General features: G+C 53.6%; 1 protein-coding gene across 1 annotated transcript; it reads right to left on the minus strand.

Annotated features, from left to right (window-relative positions):
* Positions 1–1315: 1315 nt before the first annotated feature.
* TAFA3 (TAFA chemokine like family member 3) lies at positions 1316–16163 on the minus strand. Its single transcript, XM_054648841.2, has 6 exons — positions 15999–16163; positions 11842–11926; positions 11456–11574; positions 5046–5195; positions 3957–4081; positions 1316–2617 (listed from the first exon to the last, which is right to left on the minus strand). The coding sequence occupies exons 3-6, from the start codon at positions 11571–11573 to the stop codon at positions 2606–2608; spliced, it is 405 nt and encodes a 134-aa protein (XP_054504816.1). The 5' UTR covers position 11574; positions 11842–11926; positions 15999–16163; the 3' UTR covers positions 1316–2605.
* Positions 16164–16754: the final 591 nt, after the last annotated feature.

The following is a 16754-nucleotide window of genomic DNA, read 5'->3' on the forward strand; positions in this document are numbered from 1 at the left end:
GTTTCATACCTTCTTGGTGCTTTCTTGTGGGCAGTTCCTCCAAGCACTGACTCTCTCTTCTTCACAAGGCAGACAACTGACTCCAGTTCCTGTCTTAACCAGCCATCCACTCTTTTATAGCACTCTTCTTCTCACTGGTTATAGCTGTGGCATGTTAAAGTCAGACCTGTTCCTAATCTTTGATAATGGGCCCAGCTGCAACGCCTTAGGGGTAAGATTACTTTCTATACTATCTTTATTTTCTTATATTCTATCCCCCTACAGATTTGTCCTTCAGGGACCAGCAGTGTGGTCACACAGAGAGAGAAGGGATCAGGGTGTCTGCTGGGGACTGTGCAGGTGGCATTGTCCCACTGAGGCAGTGAAGAGACAGGGCATCAAAGTCCTTGTCTCAGGCCAGAGATGTTCCCATCACCATCACCCTCCTCCTTGGTTTATTGCTCCTGCTAGGACTGTTTGTCTGCTTGGCCAAAGGAAAGCACTGAAAACACAGTGAGTGCAAGAAGGGTAGAGGGCCAGAATTGTAAAGGGCAGCAGCATCCTTCCCTGGCTGCTCAGGAGTCAGAGGTAACAGCAGCAGTCCTGCAGGCTGCAGTGCTCTCCTTGGAAACACATTTACCTGCCAGGAGAGGAGCAGCAATTTGCAGTATTTGTGTACTCGGATGGTGTGATAGCAGCGAGGTCAGCACTCAGCAGAGACACCAAGGGGCTATTTCCTCACTAAACTGTGGGCTGCAGTAAGTGAAAAATAAGCTTCAAGGGTGCCTATTATGCAGACAATAAAATGTTTTTATATCAATGTAGGTGTCAAGCTCAACACTTCCACAGAGTGGATCCTTCACGTTATGAGCCAGCTATGAAAATGCTCAGCCAAGCAGGGAAGTTCCCATCTACAGCCTGGTGTTTCCTACTGGAAATAACAGATTCCCACTCTGCATCCGACAGCCTAGGTTCTCAGAGGGCACAGGACTCCAGGTGGGAACCTTTAAAATCTCAGTCTGGCCTTTGGCAGGGGGAGCATCTTTGGGGGCACAGCGCTGCAGCAGTGGGAGCTGCCACACAAAGGGGAAGCAGCAGGATAAGAGAAGCTCTAAGCAAAGCATCCTGCAGAAATTAATGCGCTTTTCTTTAGGATCACTATGAGCGACTCAGCCTTTGCTGGCCACAACAGGCTTTCAGCTCTCCTCCAAAGCCATCATTGAACAAGCTGGTTGGGACTGGAATGGCCAGGGCAGAGTCCCCAGCCGCTTCACTTCGGATTCAGCAGCATGAGAAGCACTCCCAGAGCCTCTCTTTGCTGATAAGTGAAAAGATCTTTTGCAGAGATTAAAATGAATTTATTATTTCACAGTCCGGTATTTACATCGCATCTGGAGAGGGTATTACATAACCCATTACAAAAACATCTCAATAATGAGTCCTGTGGTGGGAGCCAGGGCAGGAGGCAGGTGGCAGCAAGCACGGCAGGGACCCCCTCACTGCCATGGTCCTCACACCATCTCCAGCCCCTCCTGCACCAGCACATCCCCTGCAGGGTCCCAGAGCAGCCACAGATCAGGGCTAGAGGTGCTGGTCCCACAGCCCCAGGGTCCCCAGCACCTCTGACACTGGGGGCACAGAGCTCACGTTGTCCCCCACCTTGAGTTGCCACACCACAGGAAATGGTGTGTCCTGGAGAAGGTCATGAGCTCAGGGCCGGAAGGTGGTACATTTTTCCTTTATTTGGGATTACTACAACAAAATCTAGCTTGGTCAGAGGCCCTTTCTGATGCCCCAGACACCCCAGAGCCGCAGACAGAGAGGTCGCCTCACACAAGTCTGAAATTCAATTGCAAACACAAGCAGAAACTCAATGCCTGGGATTTGCATGGTGGAAAATACTAAATTTGCAACCTGAATAATGCAATTACTGAGGAAGGAGAAACCAGCAGCATGCACCATGGAGACATCTCACCATCCCTGGGAGCCAACAGGGTGTCAGACACCCTCTGACCACGCTGCCACATCTGCTGCCTGTGGTCATAGCAGTGGGGCAGGGAAAGGCCAGGCTCCGAGGGCAGAGCAGCCCTCAGTGACTCAGGATCAGGCTGGAGCTCAGCAGCTGCTCCCAGGAACCCCAGGGCTAGGAGCCACATGGGGAAGGGTTTCACATAACCACTGATTTCCCAATTCCAATGCAACCTGGATTCAGCATCTTGGGGGGAAAGGCGACTCACAGCAATGATTTCAGCTATTCCAATTAAAGCCCATTTTGGGGGCCTGCTGCCTGTCTGTCTCTGCATTGTCAACAGCTCTTACATAGTGGGAGTATTTTATTTAGGAGCATTAGAAAACGAGCGCATTTCTTGGTTGGTGAACGTGTCCACAGAAAAGGAGGAAACCGTGGAGTGATGGGATGCTGGCAGCTGCGCTGGGATCCCTGCCTGCAGCCTCCAGGGAAGCTGGGGCGCAGAGGATGCTCTGATCCAGCAGTGTCACAGTCCTGCTGACGGGTGCAGCCTGGCAGCCCTGCAGCATCCCCCCTCTGCAGGGCCACATCCTGCTGCCCACGGGAGCACCAGGACCCACGGCAAGGCTGCTCAGCCTGTGCCACCCTGCACGGGGGCTATCGAGTGACCTGTGGAGGAGAGGAGAAATTATCCAATGCATCCAGCTGATTCCTCATCCATTAATTATCAGCAAACAGCCTCAAGAGGTGCAAATAAGATTGGCTCTTTACTTTCATTTAATGGAGTGGCCACTCCAAATGTCACCTTAAGGATGGTTTGTGACTTTTGTGCTCTGGCTGCAGCTCCCACGGAGGTGTGCCTGCACAGGGGACTGAGATGCAAATCCAGCCCTTTGGCACCATTCCAAAGTCACTAAAGTCATCCAAAGTTACCAGAAGTCCTTTAGAAAACACAGGTCTGTGTTCCCAAACTGCTGCCTCCCTAAGGAGGGGCACAGCACCCAAAAGGAGGTTGGCCATGGAGGGGACTGCTGGATGAGGCAGGAGAGCAGAAGCTCCCAAGTCCTACTCCCATTCCAGATGGGAATGGTCCCAGTGAGAATTCAAGACAGCAAAGCCAGAGCAGAGGCTTTGTGCTAAGTCAGTTGCTGGGGGAAACCAACCAAACAACACTAAGAGGGGAAAAAGACAACCAGCTCAATGTAATGCTGTAGGTACTGGTCAGTGATGGATGCTCAGGGCTGGAGGAACCTTTTTGGATGTCCATAAAAACACTTCAGCATGAAAGTGCTTTCTGTGCACAAAAATAATAGCAGCAATGAAAAAAATCCTGACATTGCTTAATACGATAATTTTGTGGTGGGGGATGTGGAACGAGGAAAACGAAAGCATAAGGAATAATTACACTCAACAGTATGAACAATGATTACAAAATTATGCAACTGATTAACCATGGCATATATGTAATTACTAATGAGTTTGATAAAATTTTAATTACACCTTGTTCTTTGGGGTATTCAGCAAGCCATGAAAATAATAATTGTGTAGTGCTCTGTCACAAATGATTGCCTCAGACAGGGAACAGGGACAGATTCATGGCTGTGCCACTGGGTTGGGAAGGGCAACCTGTGGCCTTAGAGCAGTGGGTAGTGCTGGGGAGCAACCTGGACACCCTGGGAGCCCTGGGATGTTACACAGACACACCTAGGATGTCTGCTCAGCGGCTGAGCCATCCAACACCAAGCCTTCCAGCAAGAATGATCAATTGGCAAAGCTCTGCGATGCACTCAGGGTTGTGGCATGCCTGCCAGCCCCTCCAGCACCAGTGGCAAGTGCACAGCCCAGACCCTGTGCTCTGCTCCGGTGAGTCCCTATCAGTGTGTGCCCTGAAGGAGCTGGAGCTCTCTCCTTCCCCACGGAGCTGTGGGTGCTCTCCTGGGTGTTGCTTGCTTGCCCCAGGCTGGGGAAGGCACACCTGGGTTCCCCCCATCACCTGGCGGGGACGTACCTTGGTCGTCTTCACTTTGTTGCCACTGCTGCAGCTCCATCCCGACAGGTCAGGCAGCACTTTGCATTCCTCCCCGTCCAGACACGGCTCCATCTGGCACCACCACTTCTGCAGCACGATGGAGGCTGGGGAGAGGAGGGGATCAGCAGCCAGGCTGCAGCACAGGGCATGGAGGACCAGCTCTGCCCACCTTTGGGTGACACCAGGAGACACAGCCCCTCTCTCCAGCACAGCTCACATTGGGGAGCCCTGGACAAGGAGCTGCTCCTCACCTGCCTGGCCTCACCTGGCCCAGCTGCTCCACCTGCCTCCAGAACACCCTGTTTTCTCTCACTACGCAAGGGAAAAAAAGCCCAGTGTCCTCACTCCCAGGGAGAGCAGTGCTGTTCAAGAACCTGTTTCAGGCTCCACTTACAGAGCAAAGGGATTGTCTCCTACCACTCTGCTCTATTAGGGTCTTGTGATTCATGGCTCCAGTCTGGGCAACCAGAGTGGGCTCTCTTATATTTGGGAACAATATGTCCTGAGCAGCTGGGGACAACAAGAGCCTTCCCTAACAATTTATTCTGGCATTACTTGGTGTTGCACAGAACTGCAGTCACAAGCCACTGGCTGTCAAGCAAATCAATACCATGCTGGCAGGGGCTGGTGGTGCTCCTGATGGCTCCTTGGTCATGGCACATAACGGCATTCAATAAAACATACAGGCTGTATGCTTGGTGCTCCTCACAGGCAAAGGTGTTGCATGGCTGGAATCATATCCCTGCTTCCAGCTGTGGCAGCAGGGTGAGAAGTGCAGGGATCAGTGCTGCAGACCTGACCCCAGCACAGTGAAGCTGGAGCCCCAGTAACTCCCCCACAGCACATAACCCAGGGCTGCACAGAGTGGAGTATCACAGCCACACCAACTCAGTGAGTGTCCAATGAAGGAGCGTCCCCAAAATGTGCCCCCTTCCCCATTGCTCTGCTGCAGGATCCCAGGGCAGGTCTCCTCTGCTAATGCCAGGGACATGAAGACCCCACACATGTTTAACCCATGAAGATGAGGTCAGGGATTGAAAAGGAAGGGGTTGCACCATGGGGACTCACCGTCCACGCAGGAGGGAGCTGCCCGTGTTGTCCCTGCCACCTGCCCTGGGAAGCAGGAGCACTTCACCGTCTGGGAGCGCTCCTCGATCTTGTTCTTGTTGCAGCACCGGTGAGCCGCGATGACCTCGCACGTGCCCGGCTCCACGTGCACTGCAGGAGAAACAGCCCCGTGAGACTCAGAGAGCTCAGGCCATCCCCTGCCCACTGCCCTGGGCTGCTGCTGCGAGCTGTGACCAAGGCACAGCAGAGCCCAGTATGTGCAGTGGTGTCCCGGCTCTGGAATCGCCCCTGGGGCTGCTGGTGATGGACAGCTGGTGTCTGGGCACAGCATCTTCCCAGCCCTCGTGTAAGGAAAAGTGGTGGTTCCTGCCCCACACCTCTTATATCTCAGCTCTTGCTCCTGATAGCCCTCACATCCATCGTACCCTCCAAAATGCATCCCCTCTTGCCACAGCCAAGCCAAGAGCTTTATTGAAACTAACGAGCACATTAGCTAATTGCAGCTGATAATGAGATGCACTTTCCTACAAGAGAGGATGGTGCATTGTGCTGCTTTTGGCTTCAAGCAGAACAGCATCCCTTCCGACCACAGCTACAGTCAGTGCCTCCACCTTGCCATCACCCACCCTCTCCCTGGAGGAGGATCAGGTTTCCACCCTGCAGCGGCAGAGAAATGTCATGGTGTTCATCAGCAATTCAAGCTGCTCTGCTGCTCCTCCTCCCAGTGCCATTAAAATATTAAGGAAAATAGAAAACTACCGTGTTGGCTGATCACCTCTGGGATCAGAGTTTAGAGCTGGTCAGCATCTCAAATCAGTGCTTTGGCTGGGTAATGGCCCACACAAGCACAATACAAATCAGCCAAAAAGGGCTGAGAGACTTCATTCCCACGACCCCAGAGATGCCTGCAGGTCCTGCTTAATGAGCACTGGAGCAGCAGTGCAGAGCCACACATGGGCACGCCTTGGGTCCTGTGGGTCACTGGGGACAGTCTTTTATTCCCTAGCAAACGGGAGCCAAGCTGGGTAGAGGACAGGGAAGCTGCATTCCTGCAGTGTGGTATCCCAAAACGTATGGAGGTAAGCAGGCATCAGGGCATTCCTGGTTGCTCCATGCCGTTGGCTCAGGACACCTCTCACACTCTGGAGCGCAGAGCCCCCAGGAGCTGCCACCAGACGAAAGACTTGGAGAGAGGTGCAAGCAGGACATGCAGGGCTGTGTGGAAAGGTGTGAGCAAGCAGGACATGCAGGGCTGTGTGGAATGATGTGTGCAAGCAGGACATGCAGGGCTGTGTGGAACGGTGTGTGCAAGCAGGGCATGCAGGGCTGTGTGGAACGGTGTGTGCAAGCAGGACATGCAGGGCTGTGTGGAACGATGTGTGCAAGCAGGACATGCAGGGCTGTGTGGAACGATGTGTGCAAGCAGGACATGCAGGGCTGTGTGGATCAATGTGTGCAAGCAGGACATGCAGGGCTGTGTGGATCAATGTGTGCAAGCAGGACATGCAGGGCTGTGTGGAACGATGTGTGCTGCTGCTGCAGGACCCTGTCAGCACAAGCCCCCACTCAAGCCCTCTCCCAGCTCATGAGGCTCCAGCAGCTGCTCCAACCCACCCTGCATTTGCCTCATCCTGCCCATGCTGTCACAGCTCCCAGCTCACCCTGGAGCATCCTGCTGGCAATGCCATCCCTGCCAGTGACACAAAGCCGGGGGTCCAGGGCAGCTGACCTGTGCATGGCGAGTGCCCCTCGGCAGGTGCCCACCCTCACCAACAAATGCTGCCCAGCTTTTGGAACGCAGCCACTCCGCCTCTCCAAGGACAGCTGAGGGAAATGGGATCTCTCCCCCACCGCGGGGGAAATCCCTTTACCTTGCAGACATTTTTTCACATCCCTGCTCGGAAATGCTCTGCGGGGTGTGAACGCCTGGCTTGTGGCAGCTGGGCATGGCTCTACCCGCTTCCAGTCAAAGCACTCCCTGCCCTCCTGAGAGCCGGGTGGGAGACAAAGAGCATCCCCAGGGGAGGTGAGGAGCTGCCCTGTGCCCGGCACCACCGCACACGGGCAGGACGGGCTGCACAATCACCATGACTTTAATTTACTCCATTTATTGCTATTTCATGGTCATTTTCTTTTAATGAACCCTTACTTTCATTTCTTCCATAAAAATTACACCATTATTATATGGAATATTTTGTAATAATATCTCTGGCCACAAATTTTATCTTCTCTTTGAAATGCCATAGTAATTCAGCTTTAATAATGAATTCTATTCTTTTTGTATACAGAAATGGTAGACTTCGGTGAAAGTGAAAAGGAAAGCAACTCTTTGCAGAACAAACATGACCGTTTTGCCCTTTCTTTATGCTGCATGGTATTTTTCAAATAATCTGAGGAGGACATAGAGATCCTTGGCTTGGGCTGCCTATGAGCCCACATTCCTCTCATACTGCGGTTCAGGACCACAGGGAGTCACTCTTCCACCCCGCGCACCTCACCAGGGAATTTTACACCCTCAAGTCTCAGTGTTCACACGAGGTTACGGTTTTGACTCATTTTCAGAAAAGCTTCATTAGCAGAGCTCTTCCCGGGAGGGCTGCCCAGGAGCCCTCTGCTCCCTTGCAGTCCTGCTCTCCGGCTGCTCATTTCCAGCTAATTTTAAAAGGTTCAGCCGAGGGAAAGCCAGGCAGAACTGAGAAATTGGTCATTACAACCATGCAATAGCAGTTTGCTAACGTGTCAAAGCCCTTTCAATTTGCTCAGAAAGGTGCAGCTCAGAGATAAAGAGAAATTTGACTCCCTCTGGCTTATGGCAGCCACCTGAGTGTGGGGCATTGCAGTGCTCAGAGTCCTTGCCCAGGAAGAGCTACCTGTGTGGGGCAGGTACCCCATTGCCGTGGCACAGCCCCACAGCCCCCTTGGGGCACTCACAGCAAGGGCCCTACTGATGGCAGAGCCGAAGAAGCAGCACGCAGCCCCGGGACTCATCCAGCTCTCAGGACACAGAATAGTCCCATTTGCCTGAAGCTCTTAGAACTGTAGAATAGAGCCTGGCTAGGGCTGGAAAGAACCTTAACAATCATCTTATCCCACGCCCTGCCATGGGTGGAGACACCTTCCACTAGGCTAGGTTACTCCAAGCCCCATCCAGCCCAGCCTTGAACACTTCCCGGACTGTGTTCAAGGGCAGTCTGAGCCAGGGCCTCACTTCCCTCACAGGGAAGAATTTCTTCTGAACATCTAACCAAAACCTGTCTCCTTCCAGTTCAAACCATTCCCCATTGCATTTTCTTCTGACCAACTGGCACCCTGCCCTGCCCTAGGACACGATGCCACTGGAAATTTGCCCCCTCCAGGTGCCAGCCCCAGTCCTGGCAGCAGGACACTGCATCCCCTTCCCAGGCCATGCATTTGAGCCCATGGGGAGCCAGGTAGGGGCCATCCCAGCTGCCAAAATGCACCTCAGCTCCTACACACCAGATTCACTTGTTTTCCCACCCCCGCCACTCAGGGTTTTCATGTCCCGTGCCTGGGAAGTGAGAGCAGAGAGGCTGAGCCCACGTGCAGCGCGAGCAGCGGGCTCCAGAGCTCCCTGCAGCTGCTTCTCCTTTTGCTGAGCAGCAGGAAACTTGGAACAAAATGCGTATCAGATGGATGGTGTGTTTAACACCGACAGCAGGAAACCTCCCGAGAGCCTGGGATAAGTTCCAGAGCTTCTGGCATGCTTCTCCCTCCCATTTAACTGGTATTTCCCCACTGGAACCCGTTTTTAAAAGACACAGCTTATCTCATGGAACCATGAAGAATTGTAAGAGCAAACAGCTTTTGAATCCTGCATGCAAAAATAAAATGAAAATGCTGTCCTACTCTGATTGACCTTTAAATGAGCAGCAGAACGTGGGGTTTTTATGGCATAACCCGAAATGACACATTTTGAGTATCTCAGGGAGCGTGGGCACAACCCCACATGTTCAGTGTAAAATACTGCTTGCTGGTGGAGAGCTACAAAATGAAGAGAAATTGGATGCATGTAAGTGTCAGGCAATGCCAAGAGAACCTCATTTTCCAAAAGAAAAAATCCCAGCTGACTTAAATGCTTTTTTACTTCTGCTTCAGGTTGAGTGATGAGCATAAAGGCAAAGACAGCCCTTTGATTATCAGCTTTAGAAGGTGCTGGGGCCGCCTTTGTGGGAGTTGGATCCAGACATTCCAGCCTTGTTCATCATGAAGACCTCGCCATGTTACACAGGGGATTAAACTGCTGGTGAATATTCTTCACCAAGGAGTCTCCTATTCTGTTCCCTACCGACTGTGCTTGATTCATGCGGCTCCTTAAATCCAACCACATTCTGCAGGAAGCAGCACTTTGCTTGGACAAAGCAGCCTCTCCATGTGCTGGGTGGGCACAAGGGATCTCAGGCACGTGGTGTGATTTGTGTGCAACAAGAGTTGGACTTAATGATCCTTGTGGATCTCTTCCAACTTGAGATATTTTATAATTCTGTTATCAGACCTGCTTGCCACAGTCAGACGTGTCCCTGGACAGCAAACAGAGGGTTTGCATGTGGACTCTCTCTTCAAAAAATTTTTAAGTTTGAGGCCACAATTAAAGACCTTCCTCTGCTGCTGATAATTTTTAGGTGGTTTTACCTGTGAATAAACACAATTCAAAGAAGCAGCTCCCTACAAATTAATACCATGGAGGAGAAGGGCTCTCTGGCACTGGGATTGGGCAGGTTGAGTGAGCATTTAAGCTGCCAGCAGTGCCCATATCCCTGGTAGACCTGATTCAGTGCCAAAAAAGTCATCCCAGAAAAAAAGTGAAGAGTTTTCCCCCGGTTAGAATCACAGAATAGTTTAGGTTGGAAAGAAGCTTAAAGCTCATCTTGCTCCACTGCCTGCCACTGCCAGAACCACCTTCCACCAGACCAGGTTGCTCAGAGCCCTGTCCAGCCTGACCTTGGACACTTCCAAGGATGGGGTATCCAAGGTTAGGAGGAGGGAAGGGCAGGTAGCTGCTGCCTGATTGGGTGAGGGAGGCACTCTGGAAGATGTGTTTTGGTTTTAAGCAATGCGGGTGGGGATTACAGGATTAGAACTGCTTTAACTGTCAGGCAAAAATGACAGAAATAGGACAGGGCGAGGTGTGGGGTCAATCAAGAGTGTGAATGGTTTCCAATTAACCCCTAAATGCCCTTTCCAAGCAGAGGCATATGAAGCAGACAGCGGGTGCCCTGGGATGCGAGTGTTTGCCTGTGCTGCCAGGTGCACAGCTCCGCCAGTAACACCAGTAACACCAGTAACACCAGTAACACCAGCACCCACCTCCCCTACATCCTCCCACTGTGCTCCAAGAAGCCCCCAGCCCTGGACCATCAGGCTCCTGTACAAGGGAGGATGGGCACAAAGGGCTGAGCACAACTTCTCAGATGCTTCTCTTCTCCAGACACAAACTTCAACCATGGGTTCACATAACCCCTCCAAAAAAATCACATCCATGCCACAAAGCAGCACTCCAATGCTCAGAGAGGAAATCTCAGATTCACAGCTGGGAATAACAAATGAACATCTCAGAGCCACAATGATGTTTTCCACCAAGACTTTCAGTTCTACATACTTTACACTTGTTCCATCTTCCTAGATGATCTTTGCAACCAGGGCGATACAAATTTTTATTTCTAATAAGTGGAGAGTGGGGTGGAGAGTGTCCACCACATAACAAGTGGGGTTTGTGATACTCATAGCAACTTGGGTGGAAAGATTTACATCCACTGCCCACAGAGCAGGAATTACTGCAACAATGGGTTCACATAGATGGATCAGATCTACATATGGATCATCATATGTGCCTCAGATTTTGCTACAGACATGAAGAAATTCCTTCTTTAACTCCTTAGACCACCCCAGCTCACCAAGCCACTGGTTTTAAATGCCCCATAATGAGTATTCACAACTTCCAACTCCAGGCAGCAGCTGCTATGGCTGCATGTTCCCACCCATCTTGAAGGAGCAGTCCCAGGAGTTTCCTGCACAGTGGACACTCCAAACACCAACAGCTGTCACAGTGGCACTGTGTTGTGCCTCTTGGTGTCTGTTTGCTGGATGCTGCCCCACACATTTGGCATGCTCACCCTTGCTGCCCAGACCCCAGGAAAAGGGATGGACACCGAGCTCCTTGAGGCCGTCAGCATTCATCCCCAGAGATGCCTGCCTGCTGCAGGTGTGCACCACAGCCTGGAACTCCTCCTCCCCCATCAAGAAATGTGAGACAGAACTCCACCAAGCAGCTCATCCCCATGTAACCCCCCCCTCAGGCATCCCATGAAGACCCCAAAGTACTGCCATTATCGTGGGCACCCAGATGACTGCACAAGCATGTGACACATGCAGCAAGGGTCTTGCTCCCCTACCTGAATGGCTTCTGTGCTGATGCGTGGAGGCCAGCGTCAGACGTCCCCACAGCGTGGTAAGGCAGAGACTGAGCACGAAAACCCATTTGCTCAGGCTCTGTATGTCTCTCTCACTCATTCTACCGAAAACAAGAAGAGATATGTGGAGGAAGAGGGACTGAGGAGGGCTAGGAGGTGCAGATCCACTCACCAATGCTCCTGCACGCAGTGGTATGACTCCTGAACGTTGTGAGGACTGGGGTGTCTGGCTGTGGGGACATGGCCCTGGGAGATGCAGGGATTCACCCACCACCCTCAGATGACCTCAGACTTCATCAGCAGCATAGGCCATCTCAGCAGGACAGAAAGAGATCCCACCAGCAGTAGTACAGGTGAGTGATGGTTACCTTTTACTGGTGATTCACGGCCACATCTGTGCATCTGCCAACCTCAGGTGGGTCAGGTCTTTGCAAGGAGCAGACATCAGCGCATCTGAAAGGAGAAAGAAGGACATGGGCAGCGATACCTGCCATCAGCATGGGCCACTGTGTCCCTGGGAGTGGCTGGGGACACCTGGGAATTTCACCAGCCCCACTTCAGGACACACACTCTCAGGTGCATGAGCATGTGTCCATCGCACCACTGAAACCTCTCCAGGAGCTCAGTCCATAACCCTGCTCACCCCTTTGAACAGCAGGACCTGCAGAGCTGCTCCAGATTTTTACTGCTGAGAGCACAAAATCAGGTCCTTTATAGTAGGTCATTAAAGCAGATGACAAACACTAAATGCACAGGCAGTGTGTGTGGGAAGAGCCAGAGCAGATCAGCAGCGAGTCATTTCAGGTTCTGCCTTTTCTGTGCGTGGTTACGTGCTGTCACTGTCCTTGTGTCACTGAGGTCCCTTGCAGTGATGCCCAAGGCTTGGCACTTGTAAACCACTTGCTGACAAAGAGGAGGATGGGCTGATCCCGCTGGATGTCCCGGGGCCAGCACCCACAGGAAGCAGGAATTGCTGCAGACTGCCAGTCGGATACACAGAGCCCATGGCAGTGCCAGGACCTGCAGTCTGCTCTCCCCGGCATCACCTTCCTCTGGGGCTGCTCCTCCTTCCAGCACAGACACCAAAGTCGTGCAACCACACACTCAAAGCTGCATCAGCTACCCCTGGACACGCTGAGAATCTCTCTTGGCACCACACTGGCACCACTCCCACTCCATGCAGCACATGCTGGGAAGAAGCCAAGTTTTACATCATCTGAAGCCCCTAGAGAAAAATGTAAATCCCAAAAGGTTTTGTATTTTACTGCTGGGTTCTTTAAACATGTTCAGATGGGAACAGCTCTGGCACTCTGCAGGCAGCAGCACCAACAGCCATGTCACTGCTTGGCAGCTGCCAGGTGGCATGGTGACCTCCCAGCCTCCATTATCACCTGCTGGGGTCTCAGCAGGTCCAGCAAACAACTGTGTCCCCCATAAAATTTTAGTGCTGGATCGTAACTTACTAACAAGATACCACAAAGACAAGTGGCGATGACACTGAGGCTGGGGAGTGCTGCCAGGACCAGCAGCAGGTGCCAGGGGTGCCCCTGCCCGGTGCCAACCTTGCACCCACAGTCCCCTCCACGGGCAGTGCACTGGACAAACCCACACCTCTCAGAGAAGAAATCTTCAATTTTCAACCATGTTTGAAAGTTCTATCTGCTCTGGACCATGAGAGAGTGAAACCACAGACTCCTCTAATGAAGAGCCAGGACACAGTATGCTGACATTTTTAATCAAAATGAAGTGATTTGAAGTGGTAAAAAGGACATTTCTTGTTTGGAAGCATTTAAAAATGAATTTTCCTGTTTTAAACTGGCATTTCAAAATGAAAAAGGCTTCATTCTGAATTGGTGATTTAAAGTGATATTTTGCACTTTGATTCTCCCATCTGGAAAACAAAAATCAGAAAATGTCATCAAAAGTGTTGACATTTGCGCAGGAAGAAACCAGAGGTATATTGACAAAACCACATATTTTATGCTAAAAAAGAATTTAGAGGTAAGGAAATACTTATAATTAATGCTGTGGGATGGTCAGCTTGACCAGGAACAGACTGAAGTGTCTGGCAGCATCCCACTTGCTGTCCTGACTCCATCCCTGCCCACTGGGTGATGAGGGGCTGCCCCTGCTCCAGCCCCTCCATTGCCAGGAAGAATCCAGTGTGGCTCAATGTGCAAGAAAACCATTGCTCCTCGGGGTGATGTGGTGGGACTGCATGAGGCTTCTCAGAGGGGGATCATACAACAGCTGGTACTGCTGGAGTCCCTTTGGAGAGGTGACAGCCCCCTGTGTAAATACGGGTGTCAGCTTCAAGCATGCACTATTTGCTCAATGACAAAGCAAACAGCTCTCTCAGAGCTGCTCAGTCCTTCACCTGAATCCAGAGGCAGCCAGTGCCACAGCACTGCATCCAGCAGGGAGTGGGGCACCTGCCCCACACCCGGGGCCACCCCTGCCCAGCCCTGCTGCACACAGCAGGAGCTGTGTCCCAGCTGACTTGGCCCATGATGGGGCACAGCTGGCAGCCCAGGTGTGAGAACATCCGACACAATGCTACTGCGATTTTTACAACAGTGAGTCCCCAGTGCCAACAAACCTCCCACGCACCTTCCAGCAGAGCAGCCAGGTCCCCATCAGGAGACCCTGGTTTCCTGGCTGCTGCTCCAGCTGCTGCTCCATGCAGGGAGCACAGCCCAGCTCCCAGGCACCAGGCCTGAGCCCCATAGCACACACAGAGTCCTTCTGGAGGAGCCCATCCCCATGGGACCCTCCAGGCCATGTGAGTCTCTAGGAGACATTCCTAAACCTCTCAGCTGGACCAAAAACCAAGCGCTCCACTGGCCACTCCATCCCACAGAGGACATCAACACACTCCCAATGCAAGGTATATTTAGCTCAGAAAGGCTGAGCTGTTTGCTATAGCCAAGGAAGCATAAATAAATTAGTGTTATCAATAATGCAATCCACACTGTCCATGCCACACTCCGAAGGGAAACCACTGAGCTGAGCAGGAGCCACGCTGGAGGCCAGGAGAGCACATGTGGTCCAGGGGAGCAGGAGGACACAGTGCATCCCAGTGCTCCATGCTGGCAGAGGCACTCAGAGCTCCCACTCGTGCCCAAACTCCCATTAGAAAACACAGCTCCACAGAAATTGCTGTTTTGACAGTTATCAACCTCCAGTGTCGTGAGATTACAACTACAAATGTTTGGTCTGACTTGAGATTTTTCAGCCTGCAATGTCAGTGAAATGAAGAGTGGTGTTCTGGCATGTCACAACACTTAATTTTGATTGAAGATCTAGGTATTCTCCATTCTGTTATGTGCTGTTCAGAATTTTGTGGATTTTTTCCCAAACATTTTTTAGCTGCTTTTGCCTTTTGGGTCTGAGCTGGGACCTGAAAGAACTGTCAAATTCCCCAATCTCAGTTGCAACCAGAGTGCCAAGAGATGATGGCTCCTCTGTGAGGGTCCACGTCCCTCCCTGTAGGCACATGTGGGCATGGGCCATCATCCACATGGGAGCTCATCGAGGTTCTTCAGCACAGACGCACTACAGGAGCAGCTCCCCGCTGCCCTCCCAGACAACGACCACTCTGCCTGTCACAGGAGCTATGGACCTTTTCCTCCTCCTCCGTTAAAGCCACATGTGGAACTGTGCCCCTCCAGCCAGGGTCCACAGCTTGCTGGAGCACAGCCCAGTGCCCCACAACATTTGGTGCTAATGAGGCTAATGAGCAGCCCCCCAAGCCCTCTGCAGCAGAAGGGATGGCTGACGAGCAGGAGACTGCTGCTTCCCTGCCTTGGCACACACGGCATGGACAAACTCATGACTCCAGAATGGGACTGGTACAGCTCATGCCCTCCTGTGAGCCCCTGAGCCTCTGCTCGTGGTGATGGGGCCATCTGACCCATCCTGTGCCCCTCGAGCCGCCCCACGAGGCAGCTGGCTCTCAGTGCCACTGCCCTTCCAGAGCAACGGAGCATCCTTGGCTGCAGAATCTGGGATCTCTCCAGCAGCGCTTTGCCTCCCAGAGAGGCGGGTAGCTTCGCAGCGCTGGCAAAACAGCATCCGCGACGAGCCCACTCCCCGAGCTGGGGCCGGACCGGGCCCCACCGGCTCCGAATCCCCCCACAGCCCGCAGGGACGGCGGCCGCCGCTGCTGCCGGAGTCACCGTAACGGGGCGCAGGGCAGAGCCGGCCCCGTTAAACTCACTGCAGGGGCCCTCCCGAGCCCCGCAGCGGCACCGGGGAGCCCCGGCGGGCGGCGGGGACCGGGACACGCGGGGACCGAGAAGCGACGCACGGCGGCCGGGCGGAGCCGGGAGCGCCGGACCCCACGGCAGAGCCCGGGACCGGCATCCCGGTGCCAGCGGCACACCGATCCCGGCGGCTCCGGACCCGGCTCCCCGGCGGGACTCAGCGTCCCCTCGGAGCGGCGCCGGGCCGGCGCTCGGCACCGCGGCGGGAGCGGCCCCGGGGCCGCCCTCTCGTTCCCCCCCGCCAAACTTTCCGCACGTACCTGCCGGTGGCCTCGGGGCGGGCGGGGGCCGACGCCGCCCATGGCCGGGGCCGCTCCGCTCCGCCGGGTCAGCGCCGCCTCCGCGGGCCGCAGCCGCCGGGGGCCGCGGGCATCGCCGGGCGGCGGCGGCGGCGGCGCGGGGCTGGGCGGGGGCGGCGGGCGCGGAGCCGAGCGGAGCCCGGCGGAGCCGGTGCCGGCGGGAAGGGGCGCAGCGCCGCCTGCCGCTGCTGCTGCTGCTGCTGCTGCCGCCCGGGGACCGGCCCGCGAGCCCGGGCTGGCACCGGCACCGGCTGCGCACCGAGCCGCTCGCCGCTGCCCCGCCCCGGTCAGCACCGGTGCCCGTCAAGGCTGTCGGGGAGGAGGAACAGGCAGAGAGAATTAACGGGAAAAATTATTTACACACACAACCCCTTTCCATCCCCCCCGCCCCCCAAAAAACAAAGAGGGGGTGATGGCCCCGTGAGCTGCGAGGGATATGGAACGGTGCAGGGATGGATGGATGGACGGACAGCCAGCCTGATAACTGGCCCTGGCATTCTCCTCCTCAAAGGATGAGCCTGGTTAGAGCTAATTTACCCAAAAGCTAATTTTCGCTGACAAAAAAGGTGTGATGGATCCATGAGCACAGAGGGGTGCTGGATGGTGTGGGGATGGACAGACAGACAGATAGACCCACTCCTGCAGCCCTCTTCTCCTCAAAATGCGAGCCTGTCTTTGGTGTCAAACCACCAAAACTCAGCTTTCCTGGAACTGAAA

This window comes from Agelaius phoeniceus, chromosome 25, assembly GCF_051311805.1.
Source record: "Agelaius phoeniceus isolate bAgePho1 chromosome 25, bAgePho1.hap1, whole genome shotgun sequence".
Classification (NCBI taxonomy): domain Eukaryota; kingdom Metazoa; phylum Chordata; class Aves; order Passeriformes; family Icteridae; genus Agelaius; species Agelaius phoeniceus.